At 36.9% G+C, this 21,830-nt stretch overlaps 1 protein-coding gene across 1 annotated transcript in view; it reads left to right on the top strand.

Annotated features, from left to right (window-relative positions):
- The first annotated feature begins 2,667 nt into the window (after positions 1–2,667).
- Positions 2,668–21,830, top strand: part of LOC132304362 (ankyrin repeat-containing protein NPR4-like) — a 52,296-nt gene continuing 33,133 nt past the window's right edge. Inside the window, exon 1 of the mRNA XM_059802005.1 lies at positions 2,668–3,246. Within this exon, the coding sequence (XP_059657988.1) occupies positions 2,790–3,246 (457 nt within the window). The 5' untranslated portion in view covers positions 2,668–2,789. The remainder of the gene's footprint in view (positions 3,247–21,830) is intronic.

Genomic DNA, 21,830 nt, shown 5'->3' with positions numbered 1-21,830 from the left:
AAAAACGAATACGAAAGGCACACGGCGAATAATAAATAAATATATATATATATATATATATATATATATATATATATATATATATATACACTTTAAGAAATTAAAAGTAAGATTATCTTTTATCAACCTACTAATGAAAAAAAATTGTGTTTTGCTGGGAAAAAGAAAGAAAGAGGATTAGGGGATTGTCAAAAAAAGAATTAGGGTGTTAAAAATAAAGTTGTGAATTCATAGAAGAAAGAAATTCAATGTTATGAAAGGTGAAAAAAAAGAAATATCAAGGGTTTGTGAAGAAATAGAATAAGAAGAAGAAGAAGCAGGGAGAGAGAGACCATTCACCGATAGTCGGTGGGAGAACACGAGAGAGCCAAAGTCAATCGTGCAAGAGTTTGAATTTTTGAACTATAATATAAGCCTAAATATAAGACTTATAAAATATATATATATATTTGAATATAAAATTATTTTATAAAAAATTCTTTTAAATAATTATGTAATGACTACCATATTATGGAAAGTTATATATTAAACAATTTATCATATTTACACTTCAACACAACTTTCTTAAAAGTACCCCAGAATGCACTTATAAAAAAAAAAATTAATCTCTAAGAATGCAACAAGTTTGTCTAGCACACATTCATGGCGTGTTGGATGCGTGTTTGAATATTATAAAAAAAATTCAGACACATATTTTGACAACTTTTTTTTGAAAAGTGAAGTACACATATTTTGACTTGTCCCACACATGGTCGATACGGATTCTTTACCCTTGGCAGAGGGGGAGATTTGTTGGGTTCATCCGCTCAAGCTGACTACACATTTACCGGTTCACATAATTGGTTTAGCCTCGCCAAATTTGTTGATTTGATTCATCCTCTTTTGCCTATTCGATGAGATCCAAACTTTTCTTATTGAGATTATAGTTGAAATCCACCTGCTTTGACGGGTATATTGTTACCATGAACCAAAAGTGATTTATTCTCGATGATTGTGATTAGAGAAGAAATTTATGTATCCATTATTGTTGCATAGTAAAAATTGAAATTGAATTCCTGTGGATGAATTTATTATTTATTTAATTGTATTTTGGTTGATTAAAACACGTATTCTATTTTAATCAAAGACAAACAAAATTTACTGATGTGGATTGTTGTCGTGTCTTTTTTTTTTTTTTTTTTCAAAAATAAAAAATAAAAGAAAAACACGGTGGCGTATAAATTACCAAATTAGTGGGATGATATCCCATAACGCTGGGCACTACTTATTTTAGTTATTACCCAAATCATTACTCTCGTCCAATTGGGACAAAAGTGCCTAAATAAATAAATATTAATGAAGTTCTATTTTCCCTTAGTAGCTGATCTACAAATTTAAATAAGAGACAAATTGACTTTGACTTAACAAGTGATTAATTCATGGGTCTATGATGAGGTACAATAATTTATGGGTGGGTCCCTCATCTCATCCAATTAAGAGCTCGACAATTGAGTGGGTAGCGTTCTTTTTCCTCGAAGAAGAAAGGAAAATGAAACTCAATTTGAGCCACGTTACGACTTTCATTTTCCTTCTACTTCACGAATTTACGCAGAAGATGCATATATAGAAATAGTTTTTCTATACTCTCACATTTAGGTCTTGTGTTATCCTTTCTCTAGTTGTCTCTTTCTTATTAAAGGAGTTTGCTCATTTTTTACTATATTCTCTCCACATATTCTCTTTCCTTATTACCGAAAAGTTATATTTTATTTTTTGTGAATATTCATAGCTTTCGCTCGGCCAAATGGATTCACTTGACCTTGATTTATCATATTGTCCCTCTAGACTGAAATAAGGCATTGAATTAGCTAGAGTATTACAATTTTTTTTTTTTTTTTTTTTTTTTGGGAAACTACGATTAAGGGGGGATTCGAAAAAGACTGAATTCGACTTTGTGAATTCAAAATTGTTCTTTATTTTTTATGGTGCTCGGCCAAATGGGTTCACTTGACCTTGATTTATGAGAGTGTCCCTCTAGATTGAAATAAGGCATATTGAATTAGCTAGAGTATTACAAATTTTTATTTATTTATTTATTTATTTTTCATGGCAAACTATGAAAAAAGAGAATTTGAATACGGACACACCTGCTCGAAGAGTTAGAAGTTCTACCAACTATGCTACTGGACAATGCCCACTACAAATTTTTATACTATTCTTCACTTAATGTTCAATTACATGCAATACCTTATACAAAATAATTGATTGTGATCCGCAAGTGCAATAGTTTTTCGTGATATAAATCAAGAGAAAGACTTTACTGCACCTATAATACTTCATTATCCAACCAACCAATTGTATCATGTCACATAAATAGAATTGCTTTATTTTAGTGGGTCATATCAATATGTGCTAGTGTCTAATTAATAGGTGATATCTCGCCATTAATACAACCAGCGCAATTAATTTTTTTTTTTCCTATTAAGTAACATTGCATTTTTTTTCATTTTTATTCTTGAGGTATATATATTATGGATATATACTATATGCAAAATTATATTTTTAATTACATAGTATTAATTTCGCCCCTAAACTAAAATTTCTGCCTCGGTAGACACGTACATAAAAGAGACAAACACCCTTAAAGTATGTGGAATAAAAACCCCGTAGAGAAAATTCCATGCTGCTGCAGTTGTGGAAAAATATGTCTCCTCTATCCTTTTTAACTTCCCTTCCACCACACATGCCATTCGTGCAACTCCAATTCCTACCACCATCGTTTTCTCCCTCTCTTCCCAAAGCTCCGAAAAATGGACCGCCGACTCTTCGAGGCCGTCCTAAAGGGCGATATCGAAGCCCTTCACAAACTCACGCAAGAAGATGAAAATATCATCAAACAAACAGTCCCTGGATCACTCAACACCATATTGCACCAAGCTGCCCGGTTCGGGCACGTGGAGTTGGCATCCGCGATCCTGAATATCTGGCCGGAAACGATGTCGATGGAGAACGGATTGATGGAGACACCTCTGCATGAGGCATGCAGAGAAGGCCAAATGGAGATTGTGAGAGTGTTGGTGGAGACTGATCCTTGGGTTGTTTATAAGGTGAACTGTAGGGATGAGAGTGTCCTCTTTGTGGCAAGTGAGAGAGGAAGGCTTGAAGTGGTGAAGCATCTTCTGATCAACTTTCCAAGGCTACTGATGCTGGAAGTTGATGTGTTGACCGCCAGTTCAATCCATGTTGCAGCTTCAGCAGGACATACAGGTAATTTTTCTATCTTTGTAATGTTTGTTTCCATAGAAACATGACATTGACTCATTTAAAAATCTTTCTACCTTGGGTCAACCAGCATGGCACCGCCGTAACCTTTTATTGTGTGGAATAACAACTAAATTACAAAGTGATGTAAAACTACATATTTAATCACACTAAAAAAAGTTTAGTAGCCTTTCTATCAAATTTTTTTTAAAAAAAAAGGTGAAAAAAGGTTGCATATTATTGACTCCCGGAAGTCACGGGACTTTACTTTCCGACAATCAGAGGGTCAAAATTACTTATTTACTTCTCTTTATTAATTTATTGTAAAAATTGTTTACTCCATTATTTTTTGCCCAATGGAAATGCGACATGTGGCGAGTTCCAATGAGCTTGCCACATTGGATCAATTCTTTAAAATATTCAAAAGAGGAAGCATAATATGGAATTGCTGAAGTTTTGTGTTATTCACCAATAGGGAGGAAGTACGTGGTAAGTTACGCTAGATCGCAGCTCTCATTGAATTGTTATTAGAAGTTATATGATATTATAAGTGGGCCAGTATAGTTTGCTGTATGAATTCTGTTTCTATTTTTGTTAAAAGAAAATAGGACTTGTCATCTTTAAAACAAGGGCCCACCTTTCCCTAGGTGAATAAATTTTACCATACGTGGTGAGTTCCATTGAACTTACCATAGTCCTGATCATGATATATCAGTTCCTTTTAAAGTTATTGTCGTGGTTTTTAACAAAATAGGGACTTACTATCATGGCAAGACCAAAGTTGACTAAACAAGAAGAATGAGAACGTGGGTTTGATTTTCTCCTTATTTTTAGGAGATTTCAACAATGGTTCAGCCAAGTCAACTTCTGTTGTTAAAATTTAGCAAGACGTGGGAATTTAATTTATCTCTATAAATATATATATATACAAATATATATATTTATCAGACTTAACACATGATGAAGTAACCACTATGAAAAAGGAGTCCATGGCACCATGAGTTCTAAATGCAGATGAGGTAAGGTTGAAGGGAAGTTGCTAAAATTAAGGAAGTGTGCTACAACCATAACCCACGATGTAAAGTCAGTGGAAGAATGGAAAAAAACCACGACGCCATGAAGTTAACATGGAAGGTTCAGCCTAAAATCAAGGAGACGTGGTCTACAGAAGAAAATAGAGTGGGTTGGATAAATATGTGTGTGTGTGTGTGTGTGTGTGTGTGTATTCTGAAAAATACCCACTATGAAGGAGTTGCTGAAATTCAGGAGTTTATGGCGCCATGAATTCTAAAGTTCAGAAGGAAAGTCTCAGAATGGAAGTTATCAAAGTTTGAGAGATGTGGGCAATTAAAATTTTGATATATATATATATCAAAGTCAGAGACCACGATGCCATGAAAAGAAGGTTTTACAGAATGGGAAGACTACTATAAATCGTGGGACACTTGGCCAAACAAGAGTACGTCGGTTGAAAGTGGTGGAACTTCATAAGGGAACATCATGGATGACATGGCTAAAGCTGATAAAATCATGTCTGAAATAAGGAAAGAAGTCGACAACATGAGGAAGAAGAATAGAAACGTGGGACATCTGTCAATTGATAAAGAGAACATGGCTGAAGTCTGCGACAGAGGAGGAAAAAGATGGAAGGAAGAAGTTATAACTGCCAAGGGATCATAGGGCACTTGGCAGTCCAAAATCTGGCCACGTGGAAATCGCTGGAGTTGCCACATCAAGCTGTTAAATGCATGAAGCTCTATAAATAGAACACTTAGAGGTAGTTTGCAAACCTTGTTCAAATCACACAGCAAAACAGCACTTCAATTTCTTTACATTCATGTAATGCATTTTCAATATGTTTAATTCAAGTCCTGCACTTATTATTCTTACTTTCCAGCACTTTACTTTGAAGTCCTACACTTTCAATACCGTTTTCCTTTCCACTAGCCATATATCAGTCCAAAAGTCCTTTTCTCAAGGCAGAAAGAACATTTGAAGGTGGTAATTCTAGTCCTTTATTTAATCGCCTGATCCCTACAATCTCTTACTGGATAGTTGTTCGGATATCCATTTTGGAACGACAGCAGTTCCTGGCACGCCCAACATTCACCCTCCTTTCCACACTTGGAAAGAACCACGGTTTCTAGGAGCCAAACATTCTTGGCACGCCCGGCGAGACATCTAGACAGATTGTTCAATAGCCGGTAGAAGAAGGCAAGGCAAGTCTATCCAAGACCCTGCCGAATTAGAAAAGATGCAAGCCAATGAACTTCCAGTCGAAAGTTCATGATTTGCACCTGATAAAAATGATATGGTGGAAAAATTTGCTCAAATAATGGCAAATGGACCCATCATGGATAACATCCGCATGATGGCAATGCAGCAAGATAGGTTTACGCAAGACCAAGCAAAAGTCGCTCAAGACTTAGCCAGAGTTGCTCAAGACTAATCTAAAGTTATTCTTTCTCAAGACCAGAAGTTAGAAGAATTGGTAGACTGAATCTCTCAAAGGTTCGAGTTTATGTTGGAACGGACATTTGGAAGCTCAAACTAAGGTTTGGCCCCTCAGCCAAACCACTCTGAAGGGTTTCAACAGTCGACCTTCCAAGCTAGTAGGCCGGCCATATTTATTGAAGGTAGTTCTTCTCAACAGCAAGCATGGCCGTTCCCTCCAACTCAGCAGCATGTGTAATCTTTTCCAATGGCACAGACCTACATTCTAGCTGCACCTGTGACTGCTCCAGTGGCACAGATGACTGTTCCACAAGCAGTGTCCATGCCAGTCACTTAGCAAGTTCAGAACCCTCCACCTGTGGTGTTCCCACAGCAGACTTGGCATGATCAGCCTGGCCAACCATGGCCATACCACATCCTTGAAGCACAACAGAATATTTCACTTTTGAACATTCAGCCAGCCGCACCTGTTCCAACAAGGCCACCTATGGTCATTCCAATGGCGGTTGGGGGGCATCCTTTTCCAAGAGAACCATTTCTTGACCAATGAGGAAGGAATTGTGGCAAGAACAACTATGGAGATGCCAACCTACTGCCAATGGCAAATGGAGGGCATTAAGTGGCCAATCAACCTCAAGGATTGCCAGATAGCAACCCTCCACAGCCTATAGCGCTTGATAGAGGCCAATTTGCAGAATTCCTTTAACAGGAATTCGGTCTAACTCGAAGGGGTGGAAGGCCAACTTACAAAAAGCCCTATCTAGAGTTCATTGATGAAGTTGAATTTCCAAGGAATTTCATAATTCCAGAGTTTACAACGTTCAATGGAAAGGGCGAACAGTCTACCTTGGAACATATCAGTCGGTTCACTGTCCAATGTGGAGAAGTTGCAGCTATTCCATAGCTAAAAGTACGTTTATTTCCAAACACACTGACTGGATATGCTTTCAGGTGGTATTCCAACTTGCCAGCCAACTCCATCCAAAATTGGCAGCAATTTGAGGATTCATTCCATACTCAGTTTTATAGAGCTGAGCCTGTAGTGTCCATGGCAGACCTTTCCAGACTTCATCAACTACTTGGAGAGTCGGTGAAGAGCTCCTTTCCAGAATCAGGGGGACCAAGTACAAATGTAATTTGTTTTTGCCGCAAGAAGAATATATGAAGATGGCTGTGAACGGCCTAAAATTTGAACTTCGTAAGAAGTTTGAAGGTGTACAATTTCATGAATTGTTTGACTTGGCCAGAAGAGTGGCTAAGTGTAATACCCCTAAATTCAAAAGGATAATTTTGGTATTTTATCAATTGTTTTTATTGCATTTTTAAATTGTTTAAGTGTGTATTTTCATTAATTGTTGAATTGTTTGATTTAATTTGAATTTTTTTTGAATTAATTGTGATGATTTGAATTACTTGAATTAATTGTTTTTCTTTTTATTATTATTGCTTTAATTGAATTATTTTTAAGTTTAATATTTTTTAAATGCGTTTATTGTAAATTAGGGTTTTATATTGTTTTAGTTGCAGCCAACTCCGTTTATAGGCTTTATTAATTCATAATTGTAATATTATAAGGATTAGGGTTTTGGTTTTAAAAGTCTATATATATACAACAATATACTTTGGTATAGGGTTACGAACAAACCCTATTGAGAGACAGAGAGAAACAGAGCGTGAACCTTAGGATACACAGAGAGGTTCAAGGATTTCTAGACAGAATGTTTCTGGGTTGAACCAAGAGCACCTGAGGTGTAGAACAAGAGTCTCAGACGTGGACAGAAGTTTCAAAGACGGTGGTTTAGAGTTTCAAAACTGAAACTCAAGGCAAGTCACTGTTCTTCTCTTTCCCTTTAATTCGTGTTCTGTGCATGCCTAGTTGAACTCCAGGGATTTAATAAAGGTTAAAATGGTTGTAAACAAACATAATAACATGTTTTATACATATAAGAATTTTGTTTAATCTCGTGAATTAATGATTGTTGATTTTTCTGTTATTTGTTCCTTATGTGGTTTACGATTAAGCGTTGCTTGAATTGAGATTAGTAATATGTTTGGATGCCTTGTACTTAATCTAGAATTGAGTTTGAACTCTAGAACAAGTGTTTAGAACAGTCTTTAATTGTACTAAAGTAATCTGCATTAAGTCTGTTGTGATTTGCTTAAAAGATTTCTAATAGTGGTTCTATAATCGTGGTTTTAAAACTTGTGTTTCTATGCATGTTAGGATTGGATCTTAGTGGTTTAAATTTATCTAGGACTAAGATTGAACCTAGAAGTAGAATTAAAACACATTACAGAGGCTTTGTTAGTCACCGGAGTTGGAGACGACAAACAGGAACGGACGACGGCTCTCAAAGGAAGAGAGCCGACTCACCAAAAGAGGGAGCCGGCTCTAGGGCTTGAGGAGCCGGCTCTACAAGGGGTAGAGCTAGCTCCACATGAAGTGGAGGTGGTTCCACTAAGGGGGGAGCCGGCTTCAACTTTCTAGAGGCGGCTCCAACCCCTTTTCTTGATGTTTTGCGTGGTTTTGGGTCCGGTTTGGCCTGTAGGGAGGTATTTGGGTTATTTCAGTTGCTATGGGTGATTTGGATAACTATTCCAGAGTTGTAAAAACTGTGTAGAAGCGTGTTAATGTTATTGTGTTAAAATAGGAAACAACTTAAGGATTAAACAATGAAATTGTATATGAAAGGTTGGTTAATTAATCTTAAAACTACTTACTACTTTGAGCAATTTTGGTTTCTTCTGCATGATTTAAAATTATCAATCATGTCTCAGCTATGTTATAAGTATATAGTTATTTATCTGGAAACCTAAGCATGTTTAGTTGAAATTAATTGATGGTGACCTCTTTTGATTGTTGCATCAATTGTGGTATTGTTTGGAGGAAATAAATGTGCAGCCTTATTTCACTTATATAAAGAACTGAAATGTGATTTCTAAATCTTACTGAATGCATTAATTGGCCATATACATGTTGGACTATATTTATGCTAAATCTGGAATATGGTTGACTAGTATGTATTACTGTTTTGTTAACTATGTTGGCTGGAGGATTGTATGCACCGGTATGAGATGGTGGCTTACTAGATATGGATTAGTTCAAACACTAAGTCCTACCTATTCTGAAATAAGTGGATTAACTATAAAAGTTAAGTTCTACTTATATGTATGTATATGTACCGGTATGGGACGGTGACATATTGGGGACGGCTTAGTCAAAACACTAAGACCTATCTATATTGGGGATTGATTAGTTCAAACACTAAGTCCTACCTATTCTGAAATAAGATGGATTAACTACCAAAAGTTAAGTCCTACTTATAACTATGTGTCAGGTCAATAAACCTTTTGAATGACACACCTTGAACGGACTTTATATATTTATGTTATGGTGCCATGGTATGAGCTTAAGTCTCAGGACCATGGTTAGGGTGTGTATATCGCCTAGGATGGATAACTGGACATTGGGTTTTGTTCCCTGGTAGGTTCAGATACACATGACCACATTATGTGCGATTTGCATGGTATCTCTACTTAGGCTGAGACATACCTATTAGACTAGCGAGCGTCCTATAGTGTGTACTATATATACATATATGGACTACTCTAGATATTGTTAAGTCTTTCTAGGATGTATTTGAGTATCGGATTCCTGTTTGGATTGTAGTAGATCAGGACTTGCGTGTGGGTTTGACCCACTCTTTATTTTTCAGGTGTTCGTCAGTTCCAGAGTTAAAGCTTGGACGTGCAGAGCAGATACAGACACTCATTCCTCCGACTACGTAGGAATCTTTTCTATGTTTAGTATTAGATTAATTTCAGTTGAGATTTTAATAAGGGGTCCATTGGATGGATTCCCGAGTTATTAAACTTATGGAGTTTGGATTATCGAATTTTAATAATTATGATTTGAGGATTTTTATTTTAGTTTCTTTCAGCTTATAATGTTTATTTCTTAAATCATTTTTGTATTCCGTGTTCGTTTTAACATATTAATTGTTTGATATCCATTCGGGTTGGGCCTAGGCTTGATCAACCCGCGTCTCGGATCTGAGGGGTATCACACTAAGTATGAGAGCTCCTTCACGAGGAGCACGAACGGAAGAGCTCTTCTAAAGGCACCTACTATCGTGATCCTAATTATGAAGTGTACACCACTGAAACTGATGGGGAGTTGGAAGTAAATGTAACCGAGCCTAATATAAAGAAGGCCTATACTTGTGAAGCTTTGGCAAAACCAAAATCAGCCACAGCCAACTTGCAGGCCGCCTCTGGTTCTAAGTGAAAGAGAGCAGACCCTTCCAGAAGTTACTCTTTTGACATCTCTAAAGTCGAGCAAATTTTTGATTTACTTATGGCTGACAAGCAACTAATATTCATAGCAGGCTATAAGAAGCGAACGACATCTGAAATGGCTGAGAAAGACTATTGCAAGTTTCACAATTCGTGGAGGCATTCCACAAATAATTGTGTTATTTTCTACAATATTGTGCAGAAGGCAATTGAAGATGGCAGGTTAAAGTTTCCAGAAAAAATAGAAGTCATGGGTGTTGATGGAAATCCTTTCCCCAAGGTCATTGCCATAAATGTTACTTCACTTGCCTCGAAACACCCTAACAAAAAGGTGGACTTGGCAAATCCAGGATTCATTGGAAAACTGAAAATTCCAGAGTCTGCAACATCTACGGAGAAAACAGTGGCCGAGTTGGAAAAGCAAATTTGTGAGGCTCAGATTGCCTTAATCCAGTAGGGTTTTTGCCCTAAGTGTAAAATTCAGAATGAAGATTGCCATAGAGATTTTCCGAAAGAAAAGCAGAAAGAGAATTTTTCCAATGGCGACCGAGGTCAGAAACGGAAGGTCCATGACCGGTTAACTTTCCAGAAAGTGGAAAAATCTTTTACTGTAACCATTCCAGAGAAGGAAAACCAGGTCCATATAGAAAGAAGGGCAGAAACAAGGAAACCAGAATTTCTTCCAAGGAGCGTGGAAAGGAATAGGGTTCCTTATGAGGCATATTTTCGTCCTAGCAAAAGGTATGAAAGTAGCAGATGGCAAGGCAGAGGTTTTGAAAGTGATAGGCATTCCAGGCCAAAATTGGCCACGGAAGTATGGGTCAGAAAAGGGGAATGAGCGTCTTCGACCAATAATGGTTAAGCCTCACATCTTGCAAAATGACAGGTGGAAGAGGCTTGATCATCCCAAGTTCCCTATTCATGATGATTCATATATGACCCGCACACAAAAGCGAAGGCAGCAAAGGAAGAGGGCTGATAGAAGGAAATTATAGGAGAAAGACCATAGCTGGTCCAACTGGCCAAAGAAGATGGCTAAACCATCAGACTTATCAGAACTTCCAACTAAAGGAGGAGTTAGAGATCCTGATGATTTATTGGATTTGGTTTCAGAAGTTGGAAATTCCTTGACTGCAGATGGCCCTCCTACCAAAGAGAGAACAGACTTGGAAATCTCCAATAGTTCCAGCAGCAGCAAGAAAATCTGTTTTGGGAGCCTCCCTGAATTTACTTGCAATATGGTAGTGGTTCTTCTCTTATTTTTTGAGCCACAACCAAATCAACAAACTTCAATGGAAGGAAATGTAGTAGATACAAGTCCTCCCATGGAAAGCCCTGGGCAGTCTAGTTCTGGGCCAATCATAATGGAACCAAATAATGGTATACATATAGAAGAGATTTTCGAAGAAGAAGCTGAGCATCTCCATAAATTAAAAGAAGTTGTGATTAAAGAAAACAGCCCTACGAAACTAAAAAAAAATTGTGTTGGACAAGCCACCATATGGCATGACTTAGCAGCTCAAACCTTTATATATAAAGGTATTGGTGGAAGGGAGACCCCTGGCAAGAGTTCTGGTGGATAATGGTTCGATATTGAATGTTGTTCCAGTCAATGTCATGCGCATGCTTGGAAAGTCGCCTGAAGATATCATTCCAACTGATGTATCCATTAGTGGATTCACGGGAGGAATAGTGAAGACACAAGGCATTCTACCGTTGGAATTAACAGTGGGAGATAGAACTTTCATCACAACCTTCTTTGTTATTGAGTCTATAACGGCTTATAACTTGCTTTTAGGCCGTGTGATACCCCTCAATTCTAGAGCCACGGGTGATCAAGTCCGAGCACAGATCCGAAGGATATCAAACAATTAATATTTAATCGAACACAGAATACAAAATGAATTTAAGAAATAATAATAAACTGAAGGAATACTAAATTAAAAATCCTCAAATATAAATATTTAAACTCTGACAATCCAAACTTCATAAGTTTACAACTCGGGAATCCATCTCCAGTGGACCCCTAATAAAAATCCAAACCGAGCAAAAATAAATAACTGAAGATAAAAGCCCAAATCGAATATCAGGAAAGAAGTCCTACATCGTTTGTAGAATGAAAGATCGTCTCTGCTCAGCTCGAACAAGCTCTAAGACCTCAACCATCCAACACCTGAAAAATAATAAGTGGGTCAGGCCCACTAGCAAGTTCTATACTACTACTACCCAAGCAAAGACCCGATACGCATGTACATCCTAACCAATCCAACAATAACTAAATAGTCCGTAGATACATATATATATAATCACACTACAGGACTCTCACTGGACTACAGGCCTGTCTCAACCTGACTAGTAGGCACCATGCAAAAACGCACCCGAGGTGGGCATGACTACCTAGACCTAGCAGGGTACACATACAACCATCATAGCCAGCTATGCATCCCAATGCATATACGCTCCTTAGCCAACGACTCTGAGACTCAGGCTCATATCGTGGCACCATAAAATATATTTAAATTTCGTTTCAAACCAAAGTGTCACTCAACTATTTAGTGATCTAACACAAAACACAGGTGGGACTTAACCTTTGTAGTTAATCCATCCCTTAATCCAGAGTAGGTAGCACTTAGCGTTCGTTTGAGCTAATCCCCCTAGTATGTCACCGTCCCATACCGGTGCATACAAACCATCCATTCAGTATTAATAATATATGTATAATGGCATAGCATATCAATATCAACATATCCAATCACAAGCATAACAAGAATGTTTAACTAGCTTGCTTGTTCAATACATCCAGTACCTGATTCTCTAACAAGTTTTAAATGCAGAGAATAAATATAATCACCCTGTAACTCACAACAAGCATAATAATAATAACAGAATTAACATGCTTATTGATACCAACTCCATAACATCCAATAAGTTGATATAAAGAACTCTTTGTAAACATCAACTAACTTCTGATTATATGATAACAGAATTTATATAAACTAACCTGTTTAAACTCATACCATTGTTACATGATTTAACCATAAACCCCTAATTCAATTGCTAACTTAGAATTTAACAACTTGAATCGTCTGCAAAATCTTAACCATGTAAACTTCCTTAAAAGTGACTTACTGACACTTATTCCGATTATAATCATTCTGTAATCTAATATGCTTAATTTAAATCACAGAAACATGATTAAACAATATTCCCATTCCCAGACAAAATTGCAACTCATAGGGTTATGCACTTAAAATCCTCTGCCTCCAAAACAGTCCATAAGTTCACTTGAAAATGCAACGGTTTAAAACTACCGACCTCTTTGTAATTTATTATGTATTAACACATCCTCAAAAATTTTAATAGGACTTAGATGCTACTGGAAGATCCCTGCATAGTTCCTAATAGCATCTGAAAACACCAAATTCTGAAACCCGTAGCCAAAACCATCACTGAAAAGGCGAAAAAACTGAAAACCGTTGAAGGAGCCGGCTCCACACAAAGTGGAGCCGCTTCCACTACCAAGTAGAGACAGCTCTACTACAAAGTAGAGCCTGCTCCACTTTTTAATTGAGCCTGCTCTACTTGAAATAGAGCAGGCTCCTTCCCCTGTGCGTTGTTTTTCCAATCCCGGCGGTGTCCGGCTGTGTTGATCCTCCAAACCAAATTTCTTGCTGATTAAAATTAAGTCCTTGGGTGTTCAAAAGTTAATTAACTTCCTTGATTAATAATCACATTCAGTGGAAACAAGAATTAAACAGAATAATTTAAAAACACTTAACATGTACCTAAAAGAAAACATACTGTTCAACTTCTTCTCCAACTCCGGCAAATTTGTTCCTCCAAACCACATTTCCTATGGATTAAAACTAAGTCCCAAAGGGCTCTAAAGTTGTTTAAGTTCATTACTTAATATTCAAAACCATATGAAACAAGAATTTCGCAAAACCGTTTCTAAGTGGATTAAAACCCCTACAAGAACACATACTGTTCAAATTTGTTTAATCTTTCAAACCTACTTTCTTTCCAGTTTAAAACTAAAACCCAAGATGCTCCCGAGTAATTTCAATTCATTATTCATTAATTAAATTCAATTTGAAATAAGAATTAAACACAAACAGTTTAAAAACGAACAAAACACACATACAGGAAAACATACTGTTATGAAGCAATTTACGTGTAAAGCAATTTAATTTAATCTTTATTTCATCCTGAGACTGTATTAGGGATGCAAAGAACACAGGTCAAAGAGATGGAGTTAGTTATAGAACTTGCCTTACACCGACGATTCTTCACAAGTTCTCCGGTAACCTTTCTGTTTGCTCTTTCTTTCTCTGTTCCCTCTACGCCTCCTTACGTTTTTGTTTAATTGTTTCTCTAAACCCTACACCACCGTAATGAGCCTATTTATAAACTTAAACTTTAAACCCTAATCCATGTATAATACAGCCCATAAGCAAACCTAGGTTATACACTGTCGGCTGTCAATGCAAACTATAAACCCCGTGAAACTATATTCACGTGAAAACCAATTTAAATTTAATTTAACTTAAAACAATTTAATTACACCACATTAATTCCTCATTTATATTAAATTTCATAAATTCAAAGTAACATAAACAAAGAAGTAAATTAAAACCATTAGAGAAAATAGAACAATTAACTTAAAGTAAATCCCTAATTAAATAAAGTAAATCAATTAAACTTAAAAATGCAATTAAATAAATTCCAAAACTATCCTTCTAAAAATTAGAGGTATTACAGGCCGCGAATGGATTCACCCAAACTTTTGCATTCCGTCTTCACTCCAACAAATGCTGACATTTTAGGATGGAGATGAGGTAAAAGTGGTGGAGGCTGATAGCCAGCCATTTGTGGCAAGGGTCTACCATGCAGATGCTGAGTTATATAGTGAAGAATTCGTTCCAATCAGATTTGTTGGAAAAGATAGCAAGGGCCGTCCAAGGAAAACCACCATGAGGAGAACTCTCACGGAAGAGGATGTTAGAGAGCTTTTCCAAGAAGCACCAAGGCCAACAATTCTACCCAAGGCTGGTGTTTAACACTACATTTCAAACAAAAGTTTTAATGGAAGAGAAACCTAAATAAAATAGAATTCTTGGCCAGGTGGTAACTGCTGCCTTGTCAAGTTGAAAGCATATCTAGCCGAACTACGGCTAGAAAGAGCTGTTGCAGTTGGTACTTCATTTTCAACCAATGTTTTGGAGATTATGGAAGATACTAAAGACAAGTTGGATGTTATCCAGTTGACAGACTTGAAGGCAGCGCCGATAAAGTTAGACGATCTTAAGGCCGAAGTACAAGATCCACTTTTGGAAGTTAATCTTGGAACTGAATAAGACCCTCGTCCTACCTACATCAGTAAGCTTCTGGAACCAACCTTTAGAGAAGAATTGATTTCCTGACTTGAAGAATACAAGGATTGTTTTGCATGGACATATGAGGAAATGCTAGGACTTTCCAGAGAGCTGGTAGAGCATAAGCTGCCAATCAAGGAAGGTTTCAAGCCTTTCAAGTAGCCTCTAAGAAGTTTTTCTAAAGGTCAATGAAGAAATTGAAAGGCTACACAAAGCTGGTTTTATAAGAACCGCCAAGTATGTTGATTGGATTTTCAACATAGTTCCAGTTATTATGAAGAATGGCAAGTTAAAGGTATGTGTGGATTTCCGGAATATCAATCTTGCAACCCCAAAGGATGAGTACCCCATGCCTGTTGCTGACCAATTGGTAGATTCTGCCGCAAAGAATGAAATTCTTTCATTCATGGATGGACATTCCGGGTACAACCATATTTATATTGCTGAGGAAGACATTGTTAAAATAGCCTTCAGATGTCCAGGGTCTATTGGAACCTTTAAATGGGTTGTTACGCCATTTGGTTGAAGAATGCCAAAACAACATATCAAAGGGCCATAAACCCCATTTTTCATAACATGATCGGCCATTTTCTGGAAGTATACATCGATGATGTAGTCATCAAGTCCTCAGTCAAGTTGAAAGAATGAGACAACATAAGTTGAAGATGAATATCTTGAAGTGTGTTTTTTGAGTTTCAACTAGAAACTTCCTAGGTTTCCTGGTCCACCAAAGAGGTATTGAGGTAGACCAAAATAAAGCAAAGACAATTATTGAAGTAAGGCCACCGACCACTAAGAAAGAATTACAAAGGTTTCTTGGCCAGGTTGGATATTTAAGAAGGTTAATTGCCAACCATGCTGGAAAGACTCATGTTTTTTCTCCATTGCTGAAATTAAAAGGTGCTTAAAAATTTAATTGGATAGAACAGCACCAGCAAGCTTTCGAAGGTTTGAAAGGCTACTTGGCCAACCCACTAGTTATGATGCCTCCAATTAAGAAGCGGCCTTTAAGATTATACTTATCGGTCGTTGATGAGTCAATTGGAACCCTTTTAGCCTAAAACAATGAATGGGGAAGGAGCAAGCCATCTATTATCTAAGTAGGGTGCTCACTCCAGTGGAATGTAGATACTCTTTCATTGAAAAGTTGTGTCTTTCCTTATATTATGCGGCTATGAAGTTGAGAACCTACATGTTGCCAGTAGCCGTGTATATCATTTCTTAAACAAATTTGATTAAATATATACTTTCAAGGCCTTTGATCACTGGACGTATTGGAAAGTGGTCATTGGTCTTAATGGAATTTTCTTTCAAGTACATTCCACAAAAGGCAGTTAAAGGAAGGGAGGTGGCAGAATTTCTAGCAGATCACCCTTCTACCAAGATAGATTCAAAAGTATGTGACGGGGTGGATAATCTCTACCTTGATTATACACCTTAGACTTTTATGTTTGATGGGTCAAGTACCCATGATGGATGAGGAGCTGGAATAGTTATCATTTCACCAAAAGGAAAAAAAACCACATTTTCTTTCTTCTTGGATTTCAAGTGTACAAACAACCAAGCTAAGTATGAGGCATTAATTATCGGGCTGAAAATCCTGCTAGAGTTAAAGATGGATAAGGTCCAGATTATAGGAGATTCCAACTTGATACTTAGCCAACTTTCTGAAGAATATAGATATCTCAACTGGCATTTGAGGCCTTTCCACTCTTTGGCCTTGGAATTACTTTGCCAGTTTGATGATTTCCAACTCAAATATTGGCCAAGACATTTGAACACGGAGGCTGATGATTTAGCACAACTAGCCTCTTGTGATACCCCTCGGATCCGAGACATGGGTTGATTAGGCCCAGGCCCAAACCCGAGGGATATCAAACAATTAATATGTAATACGAACACAGATGACAAAATGAATTTAATAAATAAAGTTTAAGCTGGAAGAAACTAAAAGTAAAATCCTTTATAATTAAATACTTAGAATCTGATAATCCAAAACTCCATCAGTTTAACAACTCGGGAATCCATCTCTAGTGGACCTCTAATAAAAAATCCCAAACTGAATAAAGTAAAAACTGAAGATAAAATCTAAATCTAATATCTGGAAAGAAGTCCTACGTCGTCGGTAGAACGGAAGATCGTCTCTGCTCAGCATGAACAAGCTCTAAACTGGAAATGTCCGATACCTGAAAAATGATGAGTGGGTCAGGCCCACATGCAAGTTCTATACTACTACTACCCAAGCAGAGACCCGATACGCATGTACATCCTAACCAATCCAACAATAGCTAATAGTTCGTAGATATATTTATATATAATCATACTACAGGACTCTCACTGGACTACAAGCCCGTCTCAACCTGACTAGTAGGCACCATGCGAAAACGCACCCAAAGGTGGGCATGACTACCTAGTCCTAGCAGGGTACACATCCAACCATCATAGCCAGCTATGCATCCCAATGCATATACGCTCCCTAACCAACGACTCTGAGACTCAGGCACATATCGTGGCACCATAAAAATATATTTAAATTCCATTCCAAACTAATGTGTCACTCAATTATTTATTGATCTGACACAAAAGACAGGTAGGACTTAACTTTTGTAATTAATCCATCCCTTATTCCAGAGTAGGTAGGACTTAGCATTTTTAAGCTAATCCCCCTAGTATGTCACCGTCCCATACCGGTGCATACCAAACATCCATCCAGAATTGATAATATATATATGACAGCATAACATACCAATATCAACATATCCAATCATAAGCATTACAATAATGTTTAACTAGCAGGCTTGTTCAACACATCTAGTACCTGATTCTTCAACCAATTTTAAATGCAGAGAATAAATATAACCATCCTGTAACTCATAATAAACATAATAATAACATTAATAGAATTTACATGATTACTTGTAATTACTCCACAACATCCCACAAGTTGACATAAACAATTTTTTTGGTAATCATCAACTAGTTCCTTATTAAGTATTAACTGAATTTATATTAGTTAATAGGCTTAATCCCATACCCATGTTATATGATTTACATATCAAATGCCTAATTCAATTGCTAAATTAAAATTAAACAACTTGAATCATCCGCACAAAGCAACCATGTAAACTTTCTTAAAAGTTTCATAATGTCCCTTCTACTAACCTTCTATGGTATAATATGTATTATCATGCCTTCTGAAGTTTTAGTAGGAATTTAAACATCACTAAGAACCTCTAATTAAACTCTCAGTTGCCCCTGGAAACCCATTAATCCAAGCACAGTAGCTAGCAGTCTCGCAAAAAACCAAAAAAAAATGAAAACCCTCGAAGGAGCCGCCTCCACCCAAAGTGGAGCCGCCTCCATCACCAAGTAGAGCCTACTCCATCTTTTAATTGAGCCTGCTCTACTTGAAATAGAGCAGGCTCCTTCCCCTGTGCGTCGTTTTTCCAATTCCGGCGGTGTCCGGCTGTGTTGATCCTCCAAACCAAATTTCTTGCTGATTAAAATTAAGTCCTTGGGTGTTCAAAAGTTAATTAACTTCCTTGATTAATAATCACATTCAGTGGGAACAAGAATTTAACAAAATAGTTTAAAAACGATTAACATGCACCTAAAAGAAAACATGCTGTTCAACTTCTTCTCCAACTCTGGCAACTTTGTTCCTCCAACCCAAGTTTCTTGTTGATTTAAAACTAAGTCCTAGGGTATTCCAGATTAATTTAAATTCATCATTCATTAATTGAATTCAATTGGAACAAGAGTTACACAAAACAGAATAAAACATGCAAAATACTTAATCGGAAACACAACCTGTTTTGAACAAATTCCATGCAATCAAGCAATTTAATTTAGTTTTTACCCATCCTGAGATTGTGTTAGAGATGCAAAGAACACAGGCCAAAGAGATAGAGCTAGTATAAAACTTGCCTTACACCGATGTCGTTCAACAATCTCCGGCCAACTCTCTGTTTCTTCCCTTTGTTGCTTCCCAAATTTCTCCCAGACTCCTCTAAACTTCTCTCTATTTTCTTTATGTCGTGACTAGGGTTTTTGATCTCTAAACCCTAAGTAGTCGTCTAATACTATATTTATAGGCTTAAGTAAAAACCTAAACCCTAATTCTAATTAAAAGAGAATTATACAACCGACAATATAACAATCCTATACTACGTCGGCTACAACAACGACGCTAAAACAAAACCCTAATTAATCCTACTAACGTAAAAACTCATTTACTTAATTAAATCATTTAATAATTAATTCTATTTAAAGAAAACAATTTCATCAAATAATTAAAACCCAATCAATAAATAATTAAAGAATTAAATAGAATAAATAATTTACAACACTTAAACAAGTCACAAAATTCAAATAATTAATTAAATCCAATGAAACAATTAAACCAATAAATTCACAACTAAACACATAAAACACAATTTAAATAATTAAATAAATTCCAGAATTATCCTTGTTAAATTAGGGGTATTACACCTCTCGAGTAAAAGTCCCACTGGGTGTAAAAGAGACCTTGATCACAATCGGAAGAAGGACTCTCCCTTTTATAGAGTCACAGCATGAGATGGCAGGTTATTTCCAAGCGGACGAGCCAGAAAGAATCAAACCTGCTAAGAAGACATGGGAGATTTTCAATGTTGATATAGATGGATTAGACTTGGAAGATTGGAGAACACCAATTATCCATTTCTTGCAGGAGCCTAGTGCCAATATGGACAAAAGAATTCAGCTTTTGGCACCTTATTATATTTTGATTGATGGAGATCTCTACAGAAAGAGTAAAGAAGATGGACTTTTACTAAGATCTTTTGGTAAGAATGAGCCTATGAGAGAGATGGCAGAATCATACCTTGGAATATGCGGAACACATTAAGCTGGAATCAAAATGAGATGGCTTTTGAGAAGGTATGGTTATTATTGGAAAGGCATATTGAAAGATTACATAGAGTTTGCAAAGACTTGTATTGCATGTCATGAACATGGCCCGGTCCAAAGAGTTCCAGCTATCAACATGCAGCCGGTAGTAAAAATATGGCCATTTAGAGGGTGGGCTTTGGACTTTATTGGAAAGTTAACACCACCATCTGCAGATGACCATACTCATACTGTGGTAGCAATAGATTACTTTACAAAATGGGTGGAAGCTATTCGTTTTTGCCTTTCAAACAACTTTTACAAAGGGACTACGCTTGTTGATTGTTTTGATAGAATGCTGAGTATGAGTTTGCCCTTTGGAAATACCATCGTCATTGGAAGAATCTTTATCAGAGGAAGAAAATTGGGGTTGAAACTTTTTTTTCACAATAGTCAGTCCCTACAAAAGGAAATATTAGGAAAATCCAAAAGTTGGAAAAGTTAAGTCTGGCTTTATTGGAAATACCTGAGAGATTTTTTCTTTTCCTTTTGCCTTATATAAGGCATCTTCTTCTTCCTCAACTTCTACTTCTTCTTCTTCGTCACTGGAAGTGATAAGTTCGTGACTCACATTACCACTCTCAGCCACACCTTCAACTTTGGTGGGCAAAACAGTGTTTTTCTCTTCACTTTCTTCTTCATCACTTTCCTCTGGAATTTCTTCTTCTCCATCTGACGAATTTTAAGTCAAATCTTTAATATGTGGAAAGGGAACAGATTTTAATATGAAAGAAAGATGGAAGGAAAAGTTCAATAAAAGTACATGTTACCTGGAGACAAAGGTTTGAAGGAGGCTAAAATAGTGTCACAAACGGCTTTATGATTTTTTGTCCGAGTGGAAGAAATATAGGTCGTCCACTATATGGTAAACTCATTAGAAGATTGAGGCTTGCTAGTATGGCCTTGAAAGTTGAAAGCCAACCTTTCCACTTCATAAGTTTTATCAATCGTAGCAAATTTGGTAACATCTGTGATCCTCACTCTTTGATCGAAATACCTGTTCTGAGATTTATACGGCGGTAAGGGAATGAGTTGGGTGAATCCCATTTGCCTAGCTAGTTGTGCCGGATTGTAGAATTCCACGCCACAAAAGTTGTTCCTTAGAGTAGGATTGGCAGTGCTGTAATGAAGATCTCGAGCAAGTAGAAAGCTCACCCAGATATTTTTCCATTCTCCAGAATGCTTTTTGGTGGAAACCCCTAAGGAAGGGACTAGCCATGATGGCATGCGACTAAGGAAAGTAAAAGGGCCGAAGAATTTGTCATCTCCAGTTTCACATTGGTTGTAAAAATACTCAAAGTTTTCAGCAAAGCTGAAAGAGGAAGGGGATGTCGTAACTAAGGGATAACATAGAAGGGTTTTTCCAGTCTACATGGCAAGAGGGGATGTTCTGTCTTGGAAATACATCTTAAGCCACATTTAGAACAACCAAAAAGGGCTTTGAAAGCTTGAAAATTTGGAGGCAAGGAGTTGATTTAGACCTCTGTACAGATGAGAAAGTACGAGAGGTGCTAATGCCAAATCTCCATTCCTAGC

The sequence above is a fragment of the Cornus florida genome, unplaced genomic scaffold, assembly GCF_030987335.1.
Source record: "Cornus florida cultivar Cherokee Brave unplaced genomic scaffold, ASM3098733v1 CherokeeBrave_3.0.0_Hap2_Chr04, whole genome shotgun sequence".
Lineage (NCBI taxonomy): Eukaryota > Viridiplantae > Streptophyta > Magnoliopsida > Cornales > Cornaceae > Cornus > Cornus florida.
Note: the sequence above shows the minus strand (reverse complement) of the source record. Positions and strands in the feature narration are given on the sequence as shown.